Consider the following 18,717-nt stretch of genomic DNA (forward strand, 5'->3'; position numbering starts at 1 on the left):
AACGAGGCAGTAACAGACTAGTAGTTAAACTAGCACAAATTGAATTCTTCTAAATTTGAATGTTTATCAGGAAACTTGTAATGGGCTCTCTGCTAAAGGTGGTACCTTGCCTCTATAGGTTTGTATCCATTCGTTTGTAAAACTTCAACAGTAATTTTTTGTCCTCTTTGTTTTCCAACATTTTCATGTTTAAACACCTGCAATCCATTTTCTATTTGTATGTCCTGGAAAGATAACTGAGAAAGACTTTTTCTACATTTTAGTTATTATCCCCTGAAAACAGTTATCTTTGGAGTTCAGTTTTCTGTCTTTTCCTAAAAGTCCCTCTTCTGACGAGTATCTAATTGAATGTGATGAAGATACATGAAACAGAAATTTGTACTAGTGGCCATGTGCCTGGACAAAGAGAGAAAGGCAGAGGCCACTTCTCTCACAACCCAGGATGGCTTGGCAATCAGGTAACTCCACTAGCCTCAGCAGGATGATTGCTGCTAAAATTTCTGTTGTGAGTAATTAAAAGCAGGTTCAGGCCCAACATGACACAATTGTTACACCAAGAGAACCATGGATTTATTGCTCTATATGTAAAGATTACTGAAGATGTATTTGGCACAATTATAAATCCAGTCCTGTAAACACATCCTGTCACATATTGTCACACTGGCATTTACATATTGGCACTATGAAATAGCTCCACATATCTGTATGATAATATCCCCTTTTTCATGAATGCTACAATACAACAATAATTTATGAATATTTGTTACATAATAGCGTATACATTACTCTTGTTTATGCAAATCAAGAGATGTAATATCTTTTGATTTTGTTCACTACAGGAAGATTTTTTTTTTTTAAGTTTATTTGAAATAGGTTTGACAATTTAAAAAAATAAAATAAAAATCCTAGCATATCTGTTAATAAGCTAGCTGTCTAGAAATGAAATCTGTATGACCAAACCCACATTTTGGGCAAACATATACACATACTGTATGTGATACAAAAATCAGCACACAGCAGAGGAAATAAGAAAGAAATGTGTGCAGAAATTTTCACTTTTTTTTTAAATACTGTTACAAACGGGGTAGAACTTAGTCCTGCAGCTAATGATGTTTCTGATCCCCTCAGGAACTCAAGTTTCCCCCCCTGTTAATACACATAGCACAAAAAAGACTAGTACAAACATTTTGTATTGTTTAGTTTTAATCCATGTAAACTTGTGTTGTATTCTTGAAACACTCTTTAAACATCTTTAAGGGGAAAGAAGCAGGAAAAAAAAGGGAAGAAAAAGAACCTTCAAAAAACCAGAAGTAATCCTAAAGTCATCAGGAAATCAAATCGTGAGTTAAACGTTAATTTTGGCATCAAATGCTTTGGTCACACAATACTGACTCCGTGATTCTGGATGCTCAGCTCTAGACACCCAGTTATGAAAGGTAGGCGTGTTGTAGTGTTTCCATTTAAGTTCCAACAAACAGTTCACCATCTCTCCAGACAAAGAGGAGTGAGAGAGATGGCTTTTTTTTTCTTTTTTCTTTTTTTTTTTCCTCCTTTTTCAATAATATGGATTAATCTATAAGTCTACAGGAGCAGGAGGATGCTGGGAGGTGTCAGTTCACCCCTTGTGCGTACATGTTCTGCAACACAGTTGCTGAAGCACTTTCCGCTGGCAGAGATTGTTCTTTTTCACCAGCATACAGAATCCTCCCTCGGCCCAGGACTCTTCCGTGGCTTCCAGAGGGCAGCAGCAAGAGAAGGAGGGGAGGTTGAAGGTTTGGAGAGTATGACGTGTGCAATGGAGGAAGGTTTAATTGGTCAGACAGGCAGATTTGGTTGAGAAGACCATTCAGTAGCAGGTAGTAAGTAGGAAATTTGGTCCATCAAAAGGAATTTCAGTCAACAGCATTTTTTTTTCAGGAAGAGATATTGTGTGGTCCGACAGGAAATGATTGGTATCCATTTATGAAAAGGAAAAAAAAAGAATAGAAAGAGAATAATTAGAAAACAGTGATATTTACAGCAAAGGGATTTGTTCTCAATTTTTATGAATCAAAAGAATAACAGTCAAACCACAGAAAAAGAATAAAACATTCTCAACATAAATGCAAATCCTACAGAGTGAGTTAGGCTAGTAACCAGTGCTTGATTGTCAGACAATGAAATGAGACCCTCTGTGCTTTGTAAGAAGAACCCCTGACACTGATATGTTGCCCTTTCATGGGAGCTGTTCTTGGAAGAATGGAGAGAGACAGTTCTGAGACTGGAAGTGCCCAGTTTTGGGCAACTACTCTATATGTACCTGACTGAAGCTGCACGTGCACAGATGAAGACAGACTTATCCAACCATATTAAAGACCAAACCGGTCAAATGTTTGCACTGCAGAATTCAACTGTAACGCCACACTGAGACTGGTTATTCAAAACTCCCTAGCAATACTCTTCCTCTTCATCGGTCCATCTGTATCTTACCTTCTCGGGACTTGCTCTGGATTGCAATGACACTTTTGAAGTCCTGATGTGAAAAGGTCTCATGACTGGCTTACCAGTACTTATAACATAACTTTACAACACACAGGATACTTTTCAAAGTGTGAAGGCTTAAATTCCAACAGGAAGCTGTAAAGGTGAAACAACATTCAACCTTGACCCCTTTCTTTTTTCCTTTATTTTTTTAGTGGAAATGTGCTGAACCCAGGAGTCATTGTTAGCTTTCTGTACATCTCATGGCAGGTATCTTCCACATTGCTTAACACTGGGCTTTGTTCTCGTATGATTTTCCTGTTGGACTGCACTTGTTGGGCTCTATTCACAAGTAATTCAGATAGCAACATTTTTAGGGAAGTGTGATGTTATCCAAGTGTCTCTGTAATTGTGATGTTTGGAAGGAATTAGTACTAGTGAATAATTAAGCCAGTCATATGCAGTAAGAACACTTATCTTGGTTGCCACAGAGAACTTGGAGGAAGTTCAAATCTCTTCCCTTTTTCAGAATTCTTTTGTTCTCATTATCCTTTCACATAATTAAAGCACTACTACTACAGGCACTTAAAATTCTATTTTACTTACCAGCATTTTCACAGTTTGAAGTGGTGAAACAGATAAATGCAATTCTGTGGGATAGTACAACTAGGGTCCTCATATAAAAATCTTTTGAAAGCAATTGCTTTTGAAAAATAGATAAGGAAGGAAAAGTAGGTGTTCGCAGGGGAGAAAACTGTTTCTGGAAAATTCAGGTAAAGGGGATGTGACTATCTTGTTAACACACACAAATGGAATTTTATCCTTTTCATAAACCTGAAAAACTGAAGGAGTAATGTAGATCTCAAATCAAGACTGCAACCAAAGGGAAGAACCAAACCAAACCAATCCGATACACATAAAAGAGGAAGCTGGCAGTGGTAAAATGGACCCTTTCAAAAGCTCCACTCACCATCCTTGCAGACTGTTCCCACTACACAGACACCAGTGTCTAAGTTATAGCCACTTGGACAGCTCGTACAGTTTCTGTCTCCTTGACCACTGCAATCTAAACAGCTGGCATCACATCTGAAAGACAATGGCAGGAGTCAGTCTTGCATCCTTAGCAAATACAAGAGTCCCTAATAGACCTCTTCTGTATTGCAAAGGACTTGTTTGCTGTTTCCAGAGGTAACAGCTGCTCTACATTAATAATAAAAATTAATTAAGCCCCCTTCAACCCTTCTTTCCTTCTACCACTTTCCATTCATGCTTTTTCACTAAATAGCTGCCTTTTCCCAATATTTTTGAACTATGCAGAAGTGATTAGCTGAAGTATTAAGCTGATCATGCATATATGTGCCAGCAAAGCATGAACTAAAGCCACAGGATGGAAAAGACTGACCTGCTACTCATTCCTTTCATTGCCCCTCTGACTCCATCATATTTTGATTCTGTATTGATTATTTTTTTTGTGTGAAAAACTGTAATTCATGGTTATTCCATGCCTGCCTTGAATTCAAAGCGAGTCCATAATAAATGATTCTAAAGAGCAACAAATCATATTTGTTTGACAAGGAATGGAATAGAAAAAAAGTCCCTTCCTTGCACAGCCCAGCCCAGCCTTGCCCAAGATTTATCCACCTGTTTAGACACTGATTCAGGTAAGCTATTCTGGACAGCGGTCTGGTGATATACTTGAGCTGTATTTGTGTGTAGCTGAAGAACTGAAATGGTCATTAAGAACAGTAATTAAGTTGCAACTAAAAAAATCTAGTTTGATTATTTTGCTTGCTACTGAGAAATGCAGATCCTCTGCCAGATTTGTAAATTTCAAGTGTCTGTGCATATCTACGTAGATTCTCACTATCAGCTTTTTTAAAGTGAAGCACACTCATAGATGCACAAGAAAAAACACTTTTAGAAGACCTGTATGAACCTAACTGAGATTCAAATTTTTAAATTGCTTTTCCTTCTTTTGCTTAGGCTGCAATACAGTTTTTCCATTATTTTAAGTCAGCAGTGTTTTACATTCTCATAAACATATTTTGGCACATTAATAGCTAATATCAGACACACATTAGCCATTGATCATACCTTTTGCAGCTTTTGTATCCACTCTCAGTAGACTGATCAAGGTAATAGCCACTACTACAGGACTGCACACATCTTCCATCTTCCATAAAATAACCTTGTGTGCAGTTTATACAGGCATCTACTCCAGCACCTTAAACCAGAAAGAAAATACACTGTATTACTGGCGAGTTCCTCTTACTGCCTAACAGACACCACCTCTAATTGTAGCAAATTCTTATAATTTCAGAGTCTAGGCTTTGACTACTTTCTTTCAAAGAGTAACAATAAGTAATTATGATACACAGAATAAACGTTACATAATTTCAGGCTATCGTTTTCTGAAAGAAAAAGCTTTTCAGTACAGCTTTTTGTGAAAGAAAATTGAGAGCATTACTGGAAAATAGAATGAGCTCTACTATGAGGGACAAAAAAGAGTGCATGCACACTTTGAATTAGAAAACTAGAAACTTACGTTTTTTTATCAGATGAAATCTGATGTATTTAAAATATATTAAATATTCTCAAGAGAATTAAGTTTTTATACTTAATCATGCTAATAGTAAAATCAGAGCTAAAAACATAAAGGAAAGGGAAAAATGAAGATAAATGCCAGTGGGGTACCTGCACATGTTGCACAGGAACGGTGACATGGTTCACAATCTCTGCCGTTATGGTACTTCCCTTCTTCACAACGGATAGCACATTTAGTGCCGTGCAAACTATTGTAAAGAGGAAAACAAGCACAATGTTTGGGCAGATAACAACAACAGAGGAATGCAGTATTATACTTGGTGAAATAAAGATGCTGTTTACAAACTCACAAATACTACTAGGTAATAGGGGACAGGATCAAACAAACAATGCCAGAGTACTAAACATTTATGCCTGTAAAATGTAATTACCCACTAGGAATGTGGCACAGGGTCAGCATCACTGTATTAAAAGAACTAATAAGGGACTTGTTAATAAGATCTCATGATACTCTTTAGAGGTCAGCAGCATCTCCTGGTTCTATGTTGTAGCACAGGTTAAGAATAGATTCACAGTGAAGGAAATCACCACCTCTTTCTGCAGTTGCAGTTTCCTTTGAAACTTCCTAACTCAGTCACAGTTCTGAGTGGCTTCAGAGATATGTCAAGATTTCATGACAGAGTGAGTAACAGAGGAATAATAAACAGCAAAAAGAGTGAAATTTCCAGGCCTTCTTCTAAATGGCTGTTTATGTTTTCATTTTACAAAATGCCTATAGTGCAGTTTTTCATTTTTGTTTTTTTTAAGCTAGTGCTTTTCTGCCATGTTTGCCGTCTTCTGTAGGACCTCAGCTTTCATACAATTTAACTGTTTCTCTAAAAATGCTCTTCATTTTTGGGGATTACTGAGTTCTAACCCTGTTTTACACATTGGATCTCGCAAAACTTTTGTGTGCTCAGCATCACTGGAAATTCCCAAGAGTGTATATGGTCCCGGTTTACAAAAATTGAATTAGCCACTCAACAAACCTAACAACATCTGCTGTCTTATGATTTTTCCTTAGTCACGTACTTGAAAATGCTTTACAAGGCAAGTAGCATTATTGTGTTTTTATTGATAGGAAAACTAACAATTTGCCCAAATTTATTTAATGGGTCAGTAACAGAATCAGAAGTGAAATCCAGGTTTTCCAAATCCCACCCAAAGCCCTGCCCACTGATAACTCTGCCAAGAAAATGCAGTAAGTTTCAGCAACTGTGGAATATGTAATGCATATCCTGCAAGGCCTCATTTTTCTGTCACACCCACATACGGTGTTTTTTCAAGACATGACCAAAAATCAATCCCAGTTTGCTAATATTACACAGTAAAATATGAAGTTTGGGTTCTTTTGATTTTTTTTTCTATTTAAATTTCTCCTTCTCGCACTGAATGGATTTGTCTACTGTCTTCAGCCACACTACAAACCGCTGTTTGAGTTAATGGGTTATTCAGTTCCTGAGAAATAAAGGAAATGTGGGAATACCTTTCCTGTAGCAACTGTGTCCTATAAAGTCCCAGATCTATGTAATCTTTGGTTTTGCAGATGCACAGAATGTCATTCTGAATCTGTTAAAATTCCCTCAGATCCTAATATGGACTGCGAATTTAATAATATTTTAAAAGGGAAGTAGATACTCCTATTTCATGGAGAGTGTAAACAGACCAATGTTATGATCCCATACCATGCTTTCCTTCCCCTTAGATCATACTTCCTTTTCAAAGAGTTGCTTTTAAAGAAAATAGACACTGGTAACAAGGCACTTGGAAAATCTAGATGTAACATAAATATGCAGAAATGGTAACTTCACAAAATGTAAAGGAGTCCAGCTATTGATGTCTCAGAAGTAAACAACATTCAGCTTTTATTAAGACATGAAAACTCACTTTGATAGAAGGTAAAAGCTCAGTGCTAAAACATTCGCAGAACACTTCTGTTCCACAAGAAGAACCCCTACAGATACTAAATACTGACTTTGTATTTTTTGTGGCATAAACCCAGCACACATTCTGTCATGAATTTTATAAGATTTTTGACCTTTGCTGCTTGGATCAAAAGGTTATTCATTCATAAAGGAACTGCTTTGCAGATTCCACCCATCAGCTTCAAGCATGATTAACTGCCTCGATGAAGAAAGAGTACCTACTACTGTTTAAAATCTGTGCACATTCTATTGTAATAGGATTGAGCCTGAGGTTCTTGAGATAAGTGAATGACTGAATGTATGAAAAAATAAAATAAAGATAAGAAAATAGTTTCTCAATATTACAGGAGTGATTCAAAAAGATTGATATGATTCATCAGCTCTACCTCTAAAGTAATAGTTGACTGCCACACCGCAGGTAAAAAAGGTGAAGAAGCCAGCTTTTGATAAGACTGTGGCTTTTACATTATCTGAAATGAAAGGTCTTCTCAAAATCTCTTGTCAGCTGAACTAGAACAACAGTAGCACACACAAACACTACATTGCAAAATAAACAGTGATGGAACACATGAAATGGGGCCCACAAGGCTAAATAGCTATCCGATGTTCTTCACTGCATATCCACAGCCTTGTAAGCCTCTTTCAGGCTTCATGTTTAGCAAATCCATCGTTTCCTTACCTTAGGCCATGTTTGCATTCTGTGCAGATTTGGAATTCAACACATGTTTTACAGTTTTCACTACATTTTCGGCAAATGATCTTATCTGCAAAGGAAAAAAAGGACACAGCCCAGAAAAAACCTTGGTCGGCTATGTTTAATAAAAATATATAGATGTATTACTACACAACTTACTTGCTTTCTAGCTTGCCATCAGGAAGGGAAGCAGCAAGCTAGACTAAAATAGGACAATTCTTCCTATCATTAGCTTTTTCCACCAAACATCAAATGGTTTAATCTATTTTAAACATTTGAAGTTATAGTTCTACCCTGAGAAAAATGTGCTTTGAGGTCATTAAAAAATCTTCATAAACATTTTACATTAGCTATTCATAATATGGACTTAAATAGTTTTTTCATTTAGCAGTGATACACAGTAATGATTGCCATGTGTTCCAGAGACCATACAGCAATTTACCTCTTACGCTTTCACGAAAGCAGTCTGCCCTGTCTTCCTGACTTGGTGCTTGAACACATACTGCATGAATAGGTCTGATCTTAATCTTAACAAAGTCAACACATATTATTTAACAACTGCATTTTCATGACAAGAGCTCCCTACTTTAAGAGATGTCCTTCTCTCTTCAAACCTGTTCTTTGAGATTCAATGCCATTTAGATTTTTGGCAACAAAAAACTTGATCTTTACCTTTAATCCAAAATTTTCATCAGTCCACCTTAAATGGAAAGGAATTATTTTTACTGTAGTTTTTACAGAGTGAGAAATAAAAGAATTGAAGTATTGTCTTTTAAGAGTTCTCAAGAATGTCTACACAGTGTCATGATGTAGAAAGCAAAAGGTTAGCTACCTAGGTGAACAATGGTCCTGAGCATATATTTATCTTCTAATGTTGTGTCTAAAGCTAAATGAGGTCACTGAAGTTTTAAGCATGTGAATATATGCCTAAGCACTTTCGCTAGCCGAAGCTGGCAATTAAACATAGGCAGTCTACTTGGCAATCACAGGAGGGTCTTACTGTTCCTGGGTCATCCCATTACTGCATGTACTTACGTCTGTCAAACAATAATTGTGGCCATATTTTACATCTGAGAAGCTCTCTCTTCTGACTGGTGCCGTATCCCATGATAAGAAATGCCTTAGGCTGAGATTGTGGGTGCTGCCTGTCCTTTTCTGGGGTAGTAATAACCTGCTCTGTCTTGCTCTGTCCTGTCCTCTCTCCAAACTCCAGGTTTGGAGTAGATTCCTGATCACACTTGGCAACAAGTTAATAAAAGGAATAGGATAAGAGATAGACACATCAGCATATGCTTCCTCTGCTCATCAGTATTCCAGCGACCTCCCCAGATTCAGTTTGGTAGCCCGCAATAAAGAAACAACAAGAAATACTAACTCTTATCCAGGTAAAACCCATCAGGGCAGTTGGTAATACAGCTATTGGTTACTTCATTCAGGTAGTAGCCAGATTTACAGGTCATGCACTGGTCACTGTGGCCTCCAACACAGGTTTCACAATTGGGTGAGCATTTTTTACAGCGTTTCTTGTCTGCATTGTAGTGACCAGGTGGGCAGGTCGAAACACAGATCCTGCAGACAGCAGGGAAAAGAAGGCAGAGTCGTTAATGAAATAACCTGCCATCACATTCCTGGACCATGACTGCAAAGCAGAAGTATTCACAGTGTTGCTGCTTTTCTAATGATCTGCCTTGTCAGACAGTCATAAAACAGTATCATTTTTGACCACCTACATTTGTTCCAGTCTTGTTTCAACTCAACTACAGAAGTTGTAGCAGATATCACAGTTATATACATACAGTCTCTTAAAAAAAATACTTAGGAGATGCAGAAATAATCAGAGAAGGGTGTTTGAAGGCTGTACTTGAAATCCTGATTAGCTAGTTTGTTTTTCATTTTCCAGTCCTAAGAAAATTTGTCAAATTCAGCGTAAAATGAAGTAGCTACAACTGCAGCAAAGAGAAGAGGAAAGGAAGTGAAGACATGCACTTAGAAATCTATGAAGTAAAGATTTTTTTTCTCTTGGTCTTACCGAGTATTGTTTTTAGATTTGTAGTAGTAGTGAAGACAGTCAGTACAATGATCTGGTCCTGGCCCATCACACCCTACTTTACTGCATTCTGCATTGCAGGGACCTGTAATAAAACAAAAATACAGGGGAGAATGGGATTAAAATGTCCTATTTAGTACTTAGCACCATGTAAAACATGGTATTTTAATACAGACTGCAATTATTCTGTTTTCCTGTTTGACTAAATTCCAAATAGCAATTTGGCTTCATCAAAAAGAGAAGTTCTTACAGTACCTGAAGACCTTGCAAATCCTGGCCTCAGTATTTATTCACAGCAGCTTATAATTTTTGGCAAGCGTGGCACCCTTTATAAAACCTATCAAATAGCAACTATTTCTGGATTCAAACAGATGCTTTCCTGATGAGTAACAAGTAATTCTGAGTTTTATTCAGAAATGCGCAAATGTTTCTGGAATTCATAACAAGGAGTAATTAGAAAAATCACTTACTATAAGTAGCTCAACATAAATGACAAACAACATGATCAGTAGCTACTCTGGTTACCATCTTGGTAGCAACTGATCCAAACAGATAGCACAACCCAATTGAACCAGCCACCAGGGCCCGTAGGAGCTTTGTTCTGTGCTGCCACATATTGCAAAAGTATCAGCTAACACTTGCTGACTAGCAAGTCTTCCATCTCATCAACACTCACGCTGGACTTGATGACCCTTAAGGGTCCCTTCAAGTCTAGATAGTCTATAATTCTCTTACAGTTTTCAAAAACATCCTTCCTGCTACAGGAAGAGGGAACTCTATGCCTTTATGTAGGTGAATACAGCCCATGGGTGAAGTTATAGCTTTCAGGATCACTGCTCTATTGTGACTGAAATGTGTTGAGTCTGCCAGCCACCTTGAAATTTATCTTAACATTGGGTAAACTTGAAGTAAAGCAAATACGCTTTACAAAAACTTAAGAAGTTAGTGATCTTTACAGCAGAGATAGTAGTGTTTAATCACCTACCAAAACAAGCAGTTCAACAGCACTCAGTCTAAAATAGAGACCGTGGGTCTGACATACTGTGTCAGAAGATTGTAGTAACAAAAATGTCTAAACTGAACTTTATCCTGCAGTTTGCTTGGCAGAGCTATACTTAACATTCATCAGCCCTAACCATCCATATAATGCTCCTAATATTGCATCACACATAGGGAACTACCAACTATACTTTTTTTGCAGGGCTGAAAATCTAATATAAAATCTCAAAGGCTGAAAAACACATAAGGCTGAAAAATTTCAACAGAGATTAACCAACACATATGTAGAAGGTAATGTTCTTCACAGGTACATGTTCATACATATGTATATGTATTTTTATATACTTATATAAAAGCTGTGCATTCTTCATAGTATGTTAAGTCTATCTTAAAAATATGTAACTATATGCTTACAAACTGAGAAGGATGATACGAAAATATCTAAATTATACAACAAACAATTCTGATCTTAAATTAAGAACTGACTCCACTGTACATTTTACATATGCAGAGTCTCAAGTCACTCCCTCAACCTAATATCTGTTCAATAAACACACAATCACAGTAAACAAACGTACGTACCTGAATAGTCATCTGTTCCATAATCTTCTGTTGGGTCTTCAACTGGACTAGAGCGCACTCTTTCCACTTTTGGAAAATCGTTTCTTGGCGAGTAAGGCTGAATAGATGTTCCATACAGTACTAAGGACCACTCTTTCAGTTTACCTAGAAGTTAAACATTTAAAATCTAAGTTTAGAAACTATTTCTGTTTTCTATTGACTTATAAAAACATATCACTTTTAAACAGGACTTTGTGAGTAGGTATTAAAGGTGTTGCTTTTCAAATCAATGTCTTCAGTTAACTACAGACAGCATAATTGCTGCTTCACTGTAAACAGAGAAAGCATACTTTGTTCAATCAGATTTTTTTTACCAGCCTCTTGTATTTCCTGTAAATATTTGCTCCACTGGTTGAACTCAGTTAAACAATAAGCAATAACACCTTTGACCATATAATTATTTGGAAAATGTACACAACACCCAATGAGGATTTTTTTGCTCTGGTTTCACTTGCCTTCAGAACACTAAGTATCCAGTAATTATTATTTGAGATCTTTTAGGTGAATAGCTATATTCAGAATTCTGACTTAAGAAAAGGGTAATATTCTTTTATTACTCAAAAATACTGTTCATTGGCTGACAAGACACATCTCAATTAACAGGATTAAAACTTATTATAAAACCTCTATGGTAGAACACCAGTGTCTGCTCCCAAATCATCATAATTTCTTTTTTATTTGCCCTAGTTATTTGACAGATATATTGTTGCATCGCCTGCATTCATAACTAATATTTTATCCCTTGAGTGAAGAAATGCAAAACAGTTTGCCTGCCTGCAGCATTATCTGACTTTTTGGCAAGTGTTTTTTTTCTGGAAGAACAAAAAGACAAATGTGTATTAAATTACCAGTTCAGGGAAGCGCAACCATCCAGTCCCTATCTTTCTGTCTATACTATACAGTCAATTAATTCTGTAAAAGAGGAAAAAAGTACTCAGACCTAAAGTAAGCATAACAAGCACATCGTTCCTTGAAAAGATGAACTTAAATTTGGTCTGTGTTGGAGTAGCTAGTTGTAAATGTCAAATTCTCATAAGAAGAGAAAGGAAATAAGAGCAGGGAGTATTTATTTTTCTGAATTTGAAAGATCTCGTTTTGGAGGCTGTCCTGTATTAAAACACTCTTCTCTGAGACTAGTGTTTATAAAGAAATGTGACCCAGGTATGTCTCTTCTCAAGTCATGTAAAGTTAAATTCAAGCTATCTTCTTTCTTTCCTTTTAATGATGCTTGATGATTTGAGGTTTCATATTGTTCACCGTGACTTTTTAAACCTGTGCAAGCAAATGAACCTTTAGAAGTGATTTATTCTGTTTTTCTCAGTTGGTATTCTCCATGGACATGGCCATGACAATACATCATGTCTCTGCTTTTACATTCATCATTCAAGCAGTTAGCAACAATAAGCAAAACCATTACCTGACAGATGATAGCTCAGTTCTTGCAAATGGTTCATATCAGGGTTAAAGAAGGGAATCTCTGTTACCTATTTGTTTCTTGCCAACCATTTTTAATCCTTCTGAGGCAGAAATTTCTACAGTTTCATATGAAACCTTCTCTGGTCATATACTGAGTTTTTCAGAAGAAGCTACAGACAAGAGACTGCATCACATGACAGATGTTTTACATAGCAGATTTCAACTTTTAACAGCTAAAGCAAAGCTTTACTTTTTTAAAAAGAGAAATTAAATTCTGATTTAAAAAAGTTAACCGATGAAGAGTCTATCACAGCTGCTGCCAAACTACAATCCGTCTAACTACCTTGGCTGTGAAACTGTATGCCTCTTGCTTTCAATTTTTCTTTTCCTACCGCTAGCTCACAGCTGTGTAGCTCTTTAGTCCTCTCTAGATTAAAAAGACTCAGATGATGTATTTTCTTCCCATACAGACATGGGGTGAATAAGTTGCCTTTCAATGTTCTTTAGAGTGATCCAGCTCCATCATTAAAGGTGCTTTTGAGGAAGGGAGTCACACAAGAAGCTAGTTTTTAACCAGATACGGTATCATCTCTACAACCTTTTCAAAGCTACAGCTTCTCGAAGTATAGTTGCTATTCTTTTTCATGTTTTAACTTACTTCTATGGAATATGGAACACAATACATCATATGCAACAACAAAATGTGTGTTTTGTTAAGTTATTCAGAATTCTTCATTCTCATTATTATTATTCTCCAAAGATTACTAAACTTAGCAAGGGCTGATCTTATATTTATTCCACAACACTCGTAAAAAATACTGAATACTTGAAAAAATTATTTTCAAGAACCTACTGAGAATATCCACAGGTAGAGATTCTCCTCAGGCCTGGTGTATTGTGTCTGGACTTCACACACATGGAAAGTACTATCATTACTGCAAGAAGCACTGGAGCTTTGAATATATACTTAGTACAAAAGGGCAGGCAGCAAGGGGAATAATGAAGGGTTTCTCAGGAGATTAGTTGCCTTTTAAGAATGGTTCATTAAATAAAGAGAGGAAAAAGTAATTTGACTTGCCAGTAAATAAATGAAGTCTGCCTCAAGGCAGGTTTAATTTGCATGATGAAAATATTTCAATAAACAAGTATATATACATTCACACATGTTCTGTTACAACAAATAAATACAGTGTGCACATTTAAGCCAAAATATTTCTTTCCTCATCTTTGGATGATTCCATCATTTAATTTGGCTAAATTTATCCTTTACATTGCTTGTATTTAGCATGGAACAGAGGTCCCATATTGCTATGTATAGGAGAAAGATTGTATGTGTTTCACAGCAAGCACATGTCCACCTACAGAATTAAACTCTACAGAATTAAATGCAGGAATCACACACTACTTTTATGAACTGGACTCTGCACTTCTTTATAGGTAACAGATGTGGCATTACCTTGGCAATGCAGGGATATGATAACATGTTGGCCCTTTGTTCTCAATTTGATTACAGAAAAACTACAGCTCTTAATTTTAAGACCTTTCAAATAGCTAAAAAAACACAGGCACACAATATAACCAAGAAACAGGCATGATGGTGATACTGATGTGATAACACTTCAGGATATGATGATAAACCTGAGAGGTGCCATAAATTGTGTTGAAGATCTTTTGTTTACTTCACGGTCTGTTCACTCTGGAGACAAATCCCAACATGCCCAAACAGCTGAGATTGTTCACCACTAATATATAGTAGGCACTTTCAAATCTTTCTGAATCAAAGTGCTACTGAACAGCTTCCATCACAAGGCAACCACCACTCTAGAAAGTTTGGGGATGTACTGCTAGACAGTATATAATGAATCAGGAACCAAATTCACAACCAGACTGAATCTTGGTTGAGTAGGTTTACTTTCTCCACATTTCCTGGCCTTACTGCCCTTTTTCTTCCAGAGTTGGGCCTTCAGGCTTTAGTGATCACAAAGCAAAAGAAGTCAGCCTCATAGATTAGACATGGTAGCATTGAGAAGAGGTACTGATGTCAACGAATCAGTAAGACCTATACAACTGTGTATTTAAATAGGAGTGTGCAGGAAGAAACTTTTTAATGAATATCCCTTTTTAGTGTACTGGAAACTTCACTCTGCACTTACTGTTGCAAAGAACATTACTTAGATAAGAACCTTTCACCACTGCAAAACCATGGTGAGAAGATTAGTAAAAAGTTGTTCAATATTCAGCAGTCTTGAAAAATCACACCAATTACTTTGGTCATCCATAGGGACTTACTAGTTTCATATTACATAAGAGGTCTTAAAAATTTTGTCTTACTGTCCTGAAAGAACAAAGCCTCAGATATGCCCTGAACCAGATAATGGAGCCGGAGCCAGGAGCTCTGGTTTTTCAGGAGATTGCCCATGTGGCCCAGGCTTGTCTGAACATGCCCTGGGCCAGGTGTGTGTGACTTTGGCCACGTTTGGAGAAAACCTGATTCTATAGGTTAAAGTATCAGGTTTCTATCTCTTCATCTTTGTGGCCACTGGCCATCCTTGTCTCTGCAAACCTATAAATACTAGACCAAAGGGTGAGTGCTTTGCTGTGCCTTGCCTAAGATCTGGGAGAGAAGCCACAAGCCATATCCTACAAGCTGAAGAAGCCAAACCTCACTTGCCTTGCAATTTGGAATCCATGCTGTGCCTCTGTTTACCCAGAAAGACGCAAGTGCCCCTCGCAGTAACGCGTGGAAAATAAAAGCCCAGGAGCAGACAGATGTGTCTTGCCGGGCCAAAGGACTAACCCTGGAGGAGCCAAGGCCCTGGGACAGTTTTGTTTTATGGGAAGAAGCAACAAGAACTGCTGCATAGATTGCAGCTGAAGAGCCTCTCCAGAACAGGCAAAGCTACAGAGCTGACAAGCCCAGAGCTGCAGAGACTGCTCCCGTCCAGCACTCTGCAAACTCCGCAGCACTACCAGCACTGGGAAACCTGCATGCCCACAGCCTGCACCCCGAAACCTGCTTTCAGCAGCATTTAACACACCCCAGAACCTGCAGCATCCCATGAACTGAGGAAGAGAGTTGCCTCTCTATGGAGGTGGAGGCACCACTCCAGAGACCAGCAGCAGCACTGCAGAGTCCCGCAAGTCTCAGCAGCAACCACTTTTCCACAAAGCTGTCAGCTACAAAGCCTTCGGAGACAGAAGCTTTCCCCATGTCTGTGCTACAGTAACAAGCTGCAAAATCCAACAGAAAGTGAAACTGTACTCTTTCAGCATTCACTTGTTTGACACCATTTCGTGTTTTTGTTTTAATCCCTGCATATGCCCCATGGTACCGTAATCTGTGGATTATAAACATGGCAACTGAATGTACTGGACTAAAGAGCAATTTGCAGTGAGCAACCTAGCAAATCTGATTTTTATAAGCATCTGTTAAAAGGTCTGTTGCCCTAGAGGATTCTAGAGTCCTTCCCCTCGTGGGCAAAGCTGGCATGTTGCCAATGTTTTTTTTCTTTACAGTTTAAATTACTGTTTGTTGTTTCTGTTTTTTTTTGCTAATATTGTTTAAATTGTTACACATTCCTGCTGGTGAGATATCTGTTCCACAACCGAATATTTCAAAGCAGTAAATAGGTTTTATTAATATTTTCCATGGGATTTTTTAATTAATACAGTTATTAATATTTTATTAATCATTGCACCTATAAAATATTGATAACAATAACTATAACACTTACTACTGCTGGTTTAACATCCTAGAAAAATTCAGGGTAAATAAGCAACTGAAGCAGGCAAAAGAGAATATGATTTGATAGACAGGCAGAGAAACATGTTTAAAAAGCAGAGAGATTGCTTATCTTGCCACCATGCTACATTACAAAGGACACAAATTTGCTAATGAAGAGCAGAAATAACAAACGAAAATTCTCATTCAATTCCATCAGTTTCTACAGCAGCTGAGTGGGGCTGATCTTTGTGTTAGATTTTTCAGACAGAAAATTATCTAAGCAGCATGAAGTCAGGACTTCAATTTTGTCGTAATTCTGAAATTAAAAGGTTCATTTCTGTCCAAAGTAAAATGTATAAACCAAGGTGAGTTTGGCCTATGCACCACTTAGAACAAGAAGGAGACTGGACAACTATGTGCTCACACATTAGAATTTCTCCTGTGCCCTGGCTTCCTCTCAGTCCTGAGGGATATGAATCTGTGAATCTATGAGCTTGTAAACTGCAGGAGTGACTGGACCAGCTGTCCTCCCAGAAACGCAGATCTGTCTTGAACAGGTGAACTGCACGTTCCAATGTGAATAATTTAATGAACCAAATTTCAACAAAGAGGACAACAAAGTATTCCATTTCCACATCTGGTGGTTGAACATTAAAGGACCTTCCTTAGACAAAATAGAACTGAAACAACTCACAGGTTTCTAGAACAGCCAGCCACATGCACATGCCCTGTGACAGTAGCCTTTCTTAATTAAAAATCAAAGCTTTTACACACTTTAGTTTGCATTTTAGTCAACATTCTTTAATGTGTGTTTTTTCATGTAGTAGAAATAATGAAACCTTCTAATTCAGGAACAAACATACTTAAAAGTCCCCTATTGTTAGGTTCACAATAACGCATTTTTATAGCTTTAAGTACTTTAACATCTGTGTCTTAAAACTGAGAAATTATTTTTAGCAAATCAGTTAAAAAACTCTTACTGCTTTTGGAAGAGTTTCTTTGACTTCACTGAATTATAAATTAATTATATTATAAATGTCAGTGTAAGCCCAAATATATATTGTAGCTGAACTGTTATAGTTAATTTTTATCAGAAAGCAGTAATCAACTAGATTTGTCTCTTCCAATGTAATATTAATGAATTCTGACATGCTGTCCAATCAGAGCAAGTGTTAATTTAGATTTAATGATAAATGATTTCCAGTACATCAGTAGTATTTATCTCTGTATCAAGTTTCAGTCTAGACTATTTGTGCAAGTGATATTTCACCTTTGAGTATTTTTATTAAAGAGCTTCCACCAACTTTCATGTGGGACTTGGAAGGAAGGACTTCATGCACAGTATTCATGCACAAACAGTAGCATTTTTGTCTACATATAATGTACCTGTTTCAAAATGTTTTTTGAAGTTTAAATTTTCTGTAAGACCAAGGGCAAAGTATATACTAATCTCTCACAATGAGCAGACAGAAGAAAACATGTACTGCTGTGACTCTGTTTGAAAGCCCTTTTCTCAATCTCTTGTTTTTTTAAAAGTGCTCATACTGGAATACATGAATGAAATGAAACTGTGCAGTGAGAATTAAAAACAGAAGAAAGTCTGCAGCATTAAAATCCTTTAATGCACACAGGAGCACAATTCAAGCTATCAGGGGTAGCAAGCTGTGAATTTATTCCTCTTGTATAGTGGGATTTTCTAGTTGTATGAACACCCAAAAATGTGACTTTTTCTTATGGGTAGGATAAAAAATACAATGAAAAGAAAATACAAACCCAAATCCCTAAAAGGCAGATATAGAAAAAGTAAATACGGGCCCTATGTCAGCCTTGAAAACCACAGCCAATACGAATAACAGCAGAGTCACTCTGGTGTGCTCTAACTTATGTTGAAGAATTGTCTGATAAATCTGTACTCAACACCCGTAAGAACAGATGTCAGCATATCGAGATACTGTAACTTCTTTCAAATGTGACTCATACAGTTTCATGGAGTTTTGTACCTTCTTCCATGATAACTGTGCCTAGTAAAGACTTGGCTTTGATTAAAGCACTGACTCTTGATAATCTGTCACATGCTACAGGGTTCTGTCTCTGAAGAATTCAGGTCTAGTACAACGTAGCTTTAAATGGCCAGAGTAATTTTTTATACTTTGAGGCAATACACACGACTGCAGGCCAGAGGGCAGTTTACCCCCGGAGAAGATGATTCCCCATGGAAACCAGAAACAAGTTGAGGATGAAAGAAAAC

The 18,717-nt window shown here is 37.2% G+C and overlaps 1 protein-coding gene across 2 annotated transcripts in view; it reads right to left on the bottom strand.

Annotated features, from left to right (window-relative positions):
• Positions 1-18,717, bottom strand: part of PCSK5 (proprotein convertase subtilisin/kexin type 5) — a 265,280-nt gene that overhangs the window by 71,498 nt on the left and 175,065 nt on the right. Inside the window, exons 14-21 of one of the 2 annotated variants that reach the window (XM_054398162.1) lie at positions 11,291-11,434; positions 9,692-9,794; positions 9,038-9,231; positions 7,648-7,732; positions 5,155-5,252; positions 4,555-4,684; positions 3,431-3,546; positions 1,616-1,731 (exon numbers count right to left, since the gene is read on the bottom strand). In XM_054398162.1, coding sequence (XP_054254137.1) covers positions 1,616-1,731; positions 3,431-3,546; positions 4,555-4,684; positions 5,155-5,252; positions 7,648-7,732; positions 9,038-9,231; positions 9,692-9,794; positions 11,291-11,434 — 986 coding nt within the window. Of the gene's footprint in view, positions 1-1,615; positions 1,732-3,430; positions 3,547-4,554; positions 4,685-5,154; positions 5,253-7,647; positions 7,733-9,037; positions 9,232-9,691; positions 9,795-11,290; positions 11,435-18,717 lie in introns of those variants that run through there. The other variant, XM_054398161.1, reaches the window with a different exon arrangement.

Source organism: Indicator indicator, chromosome Z, assembly GCF_027791375.1.
Source record: "Indicator indicator isolate 239-I01 chromosome Z, UM_Iind_1.1, whole genome shotgun sequence".
NCBI lineage: Eukaryota > Metazoa > Chordata > Aves > Piciformes > Indicatoridae > Indicator > Indicator indicator.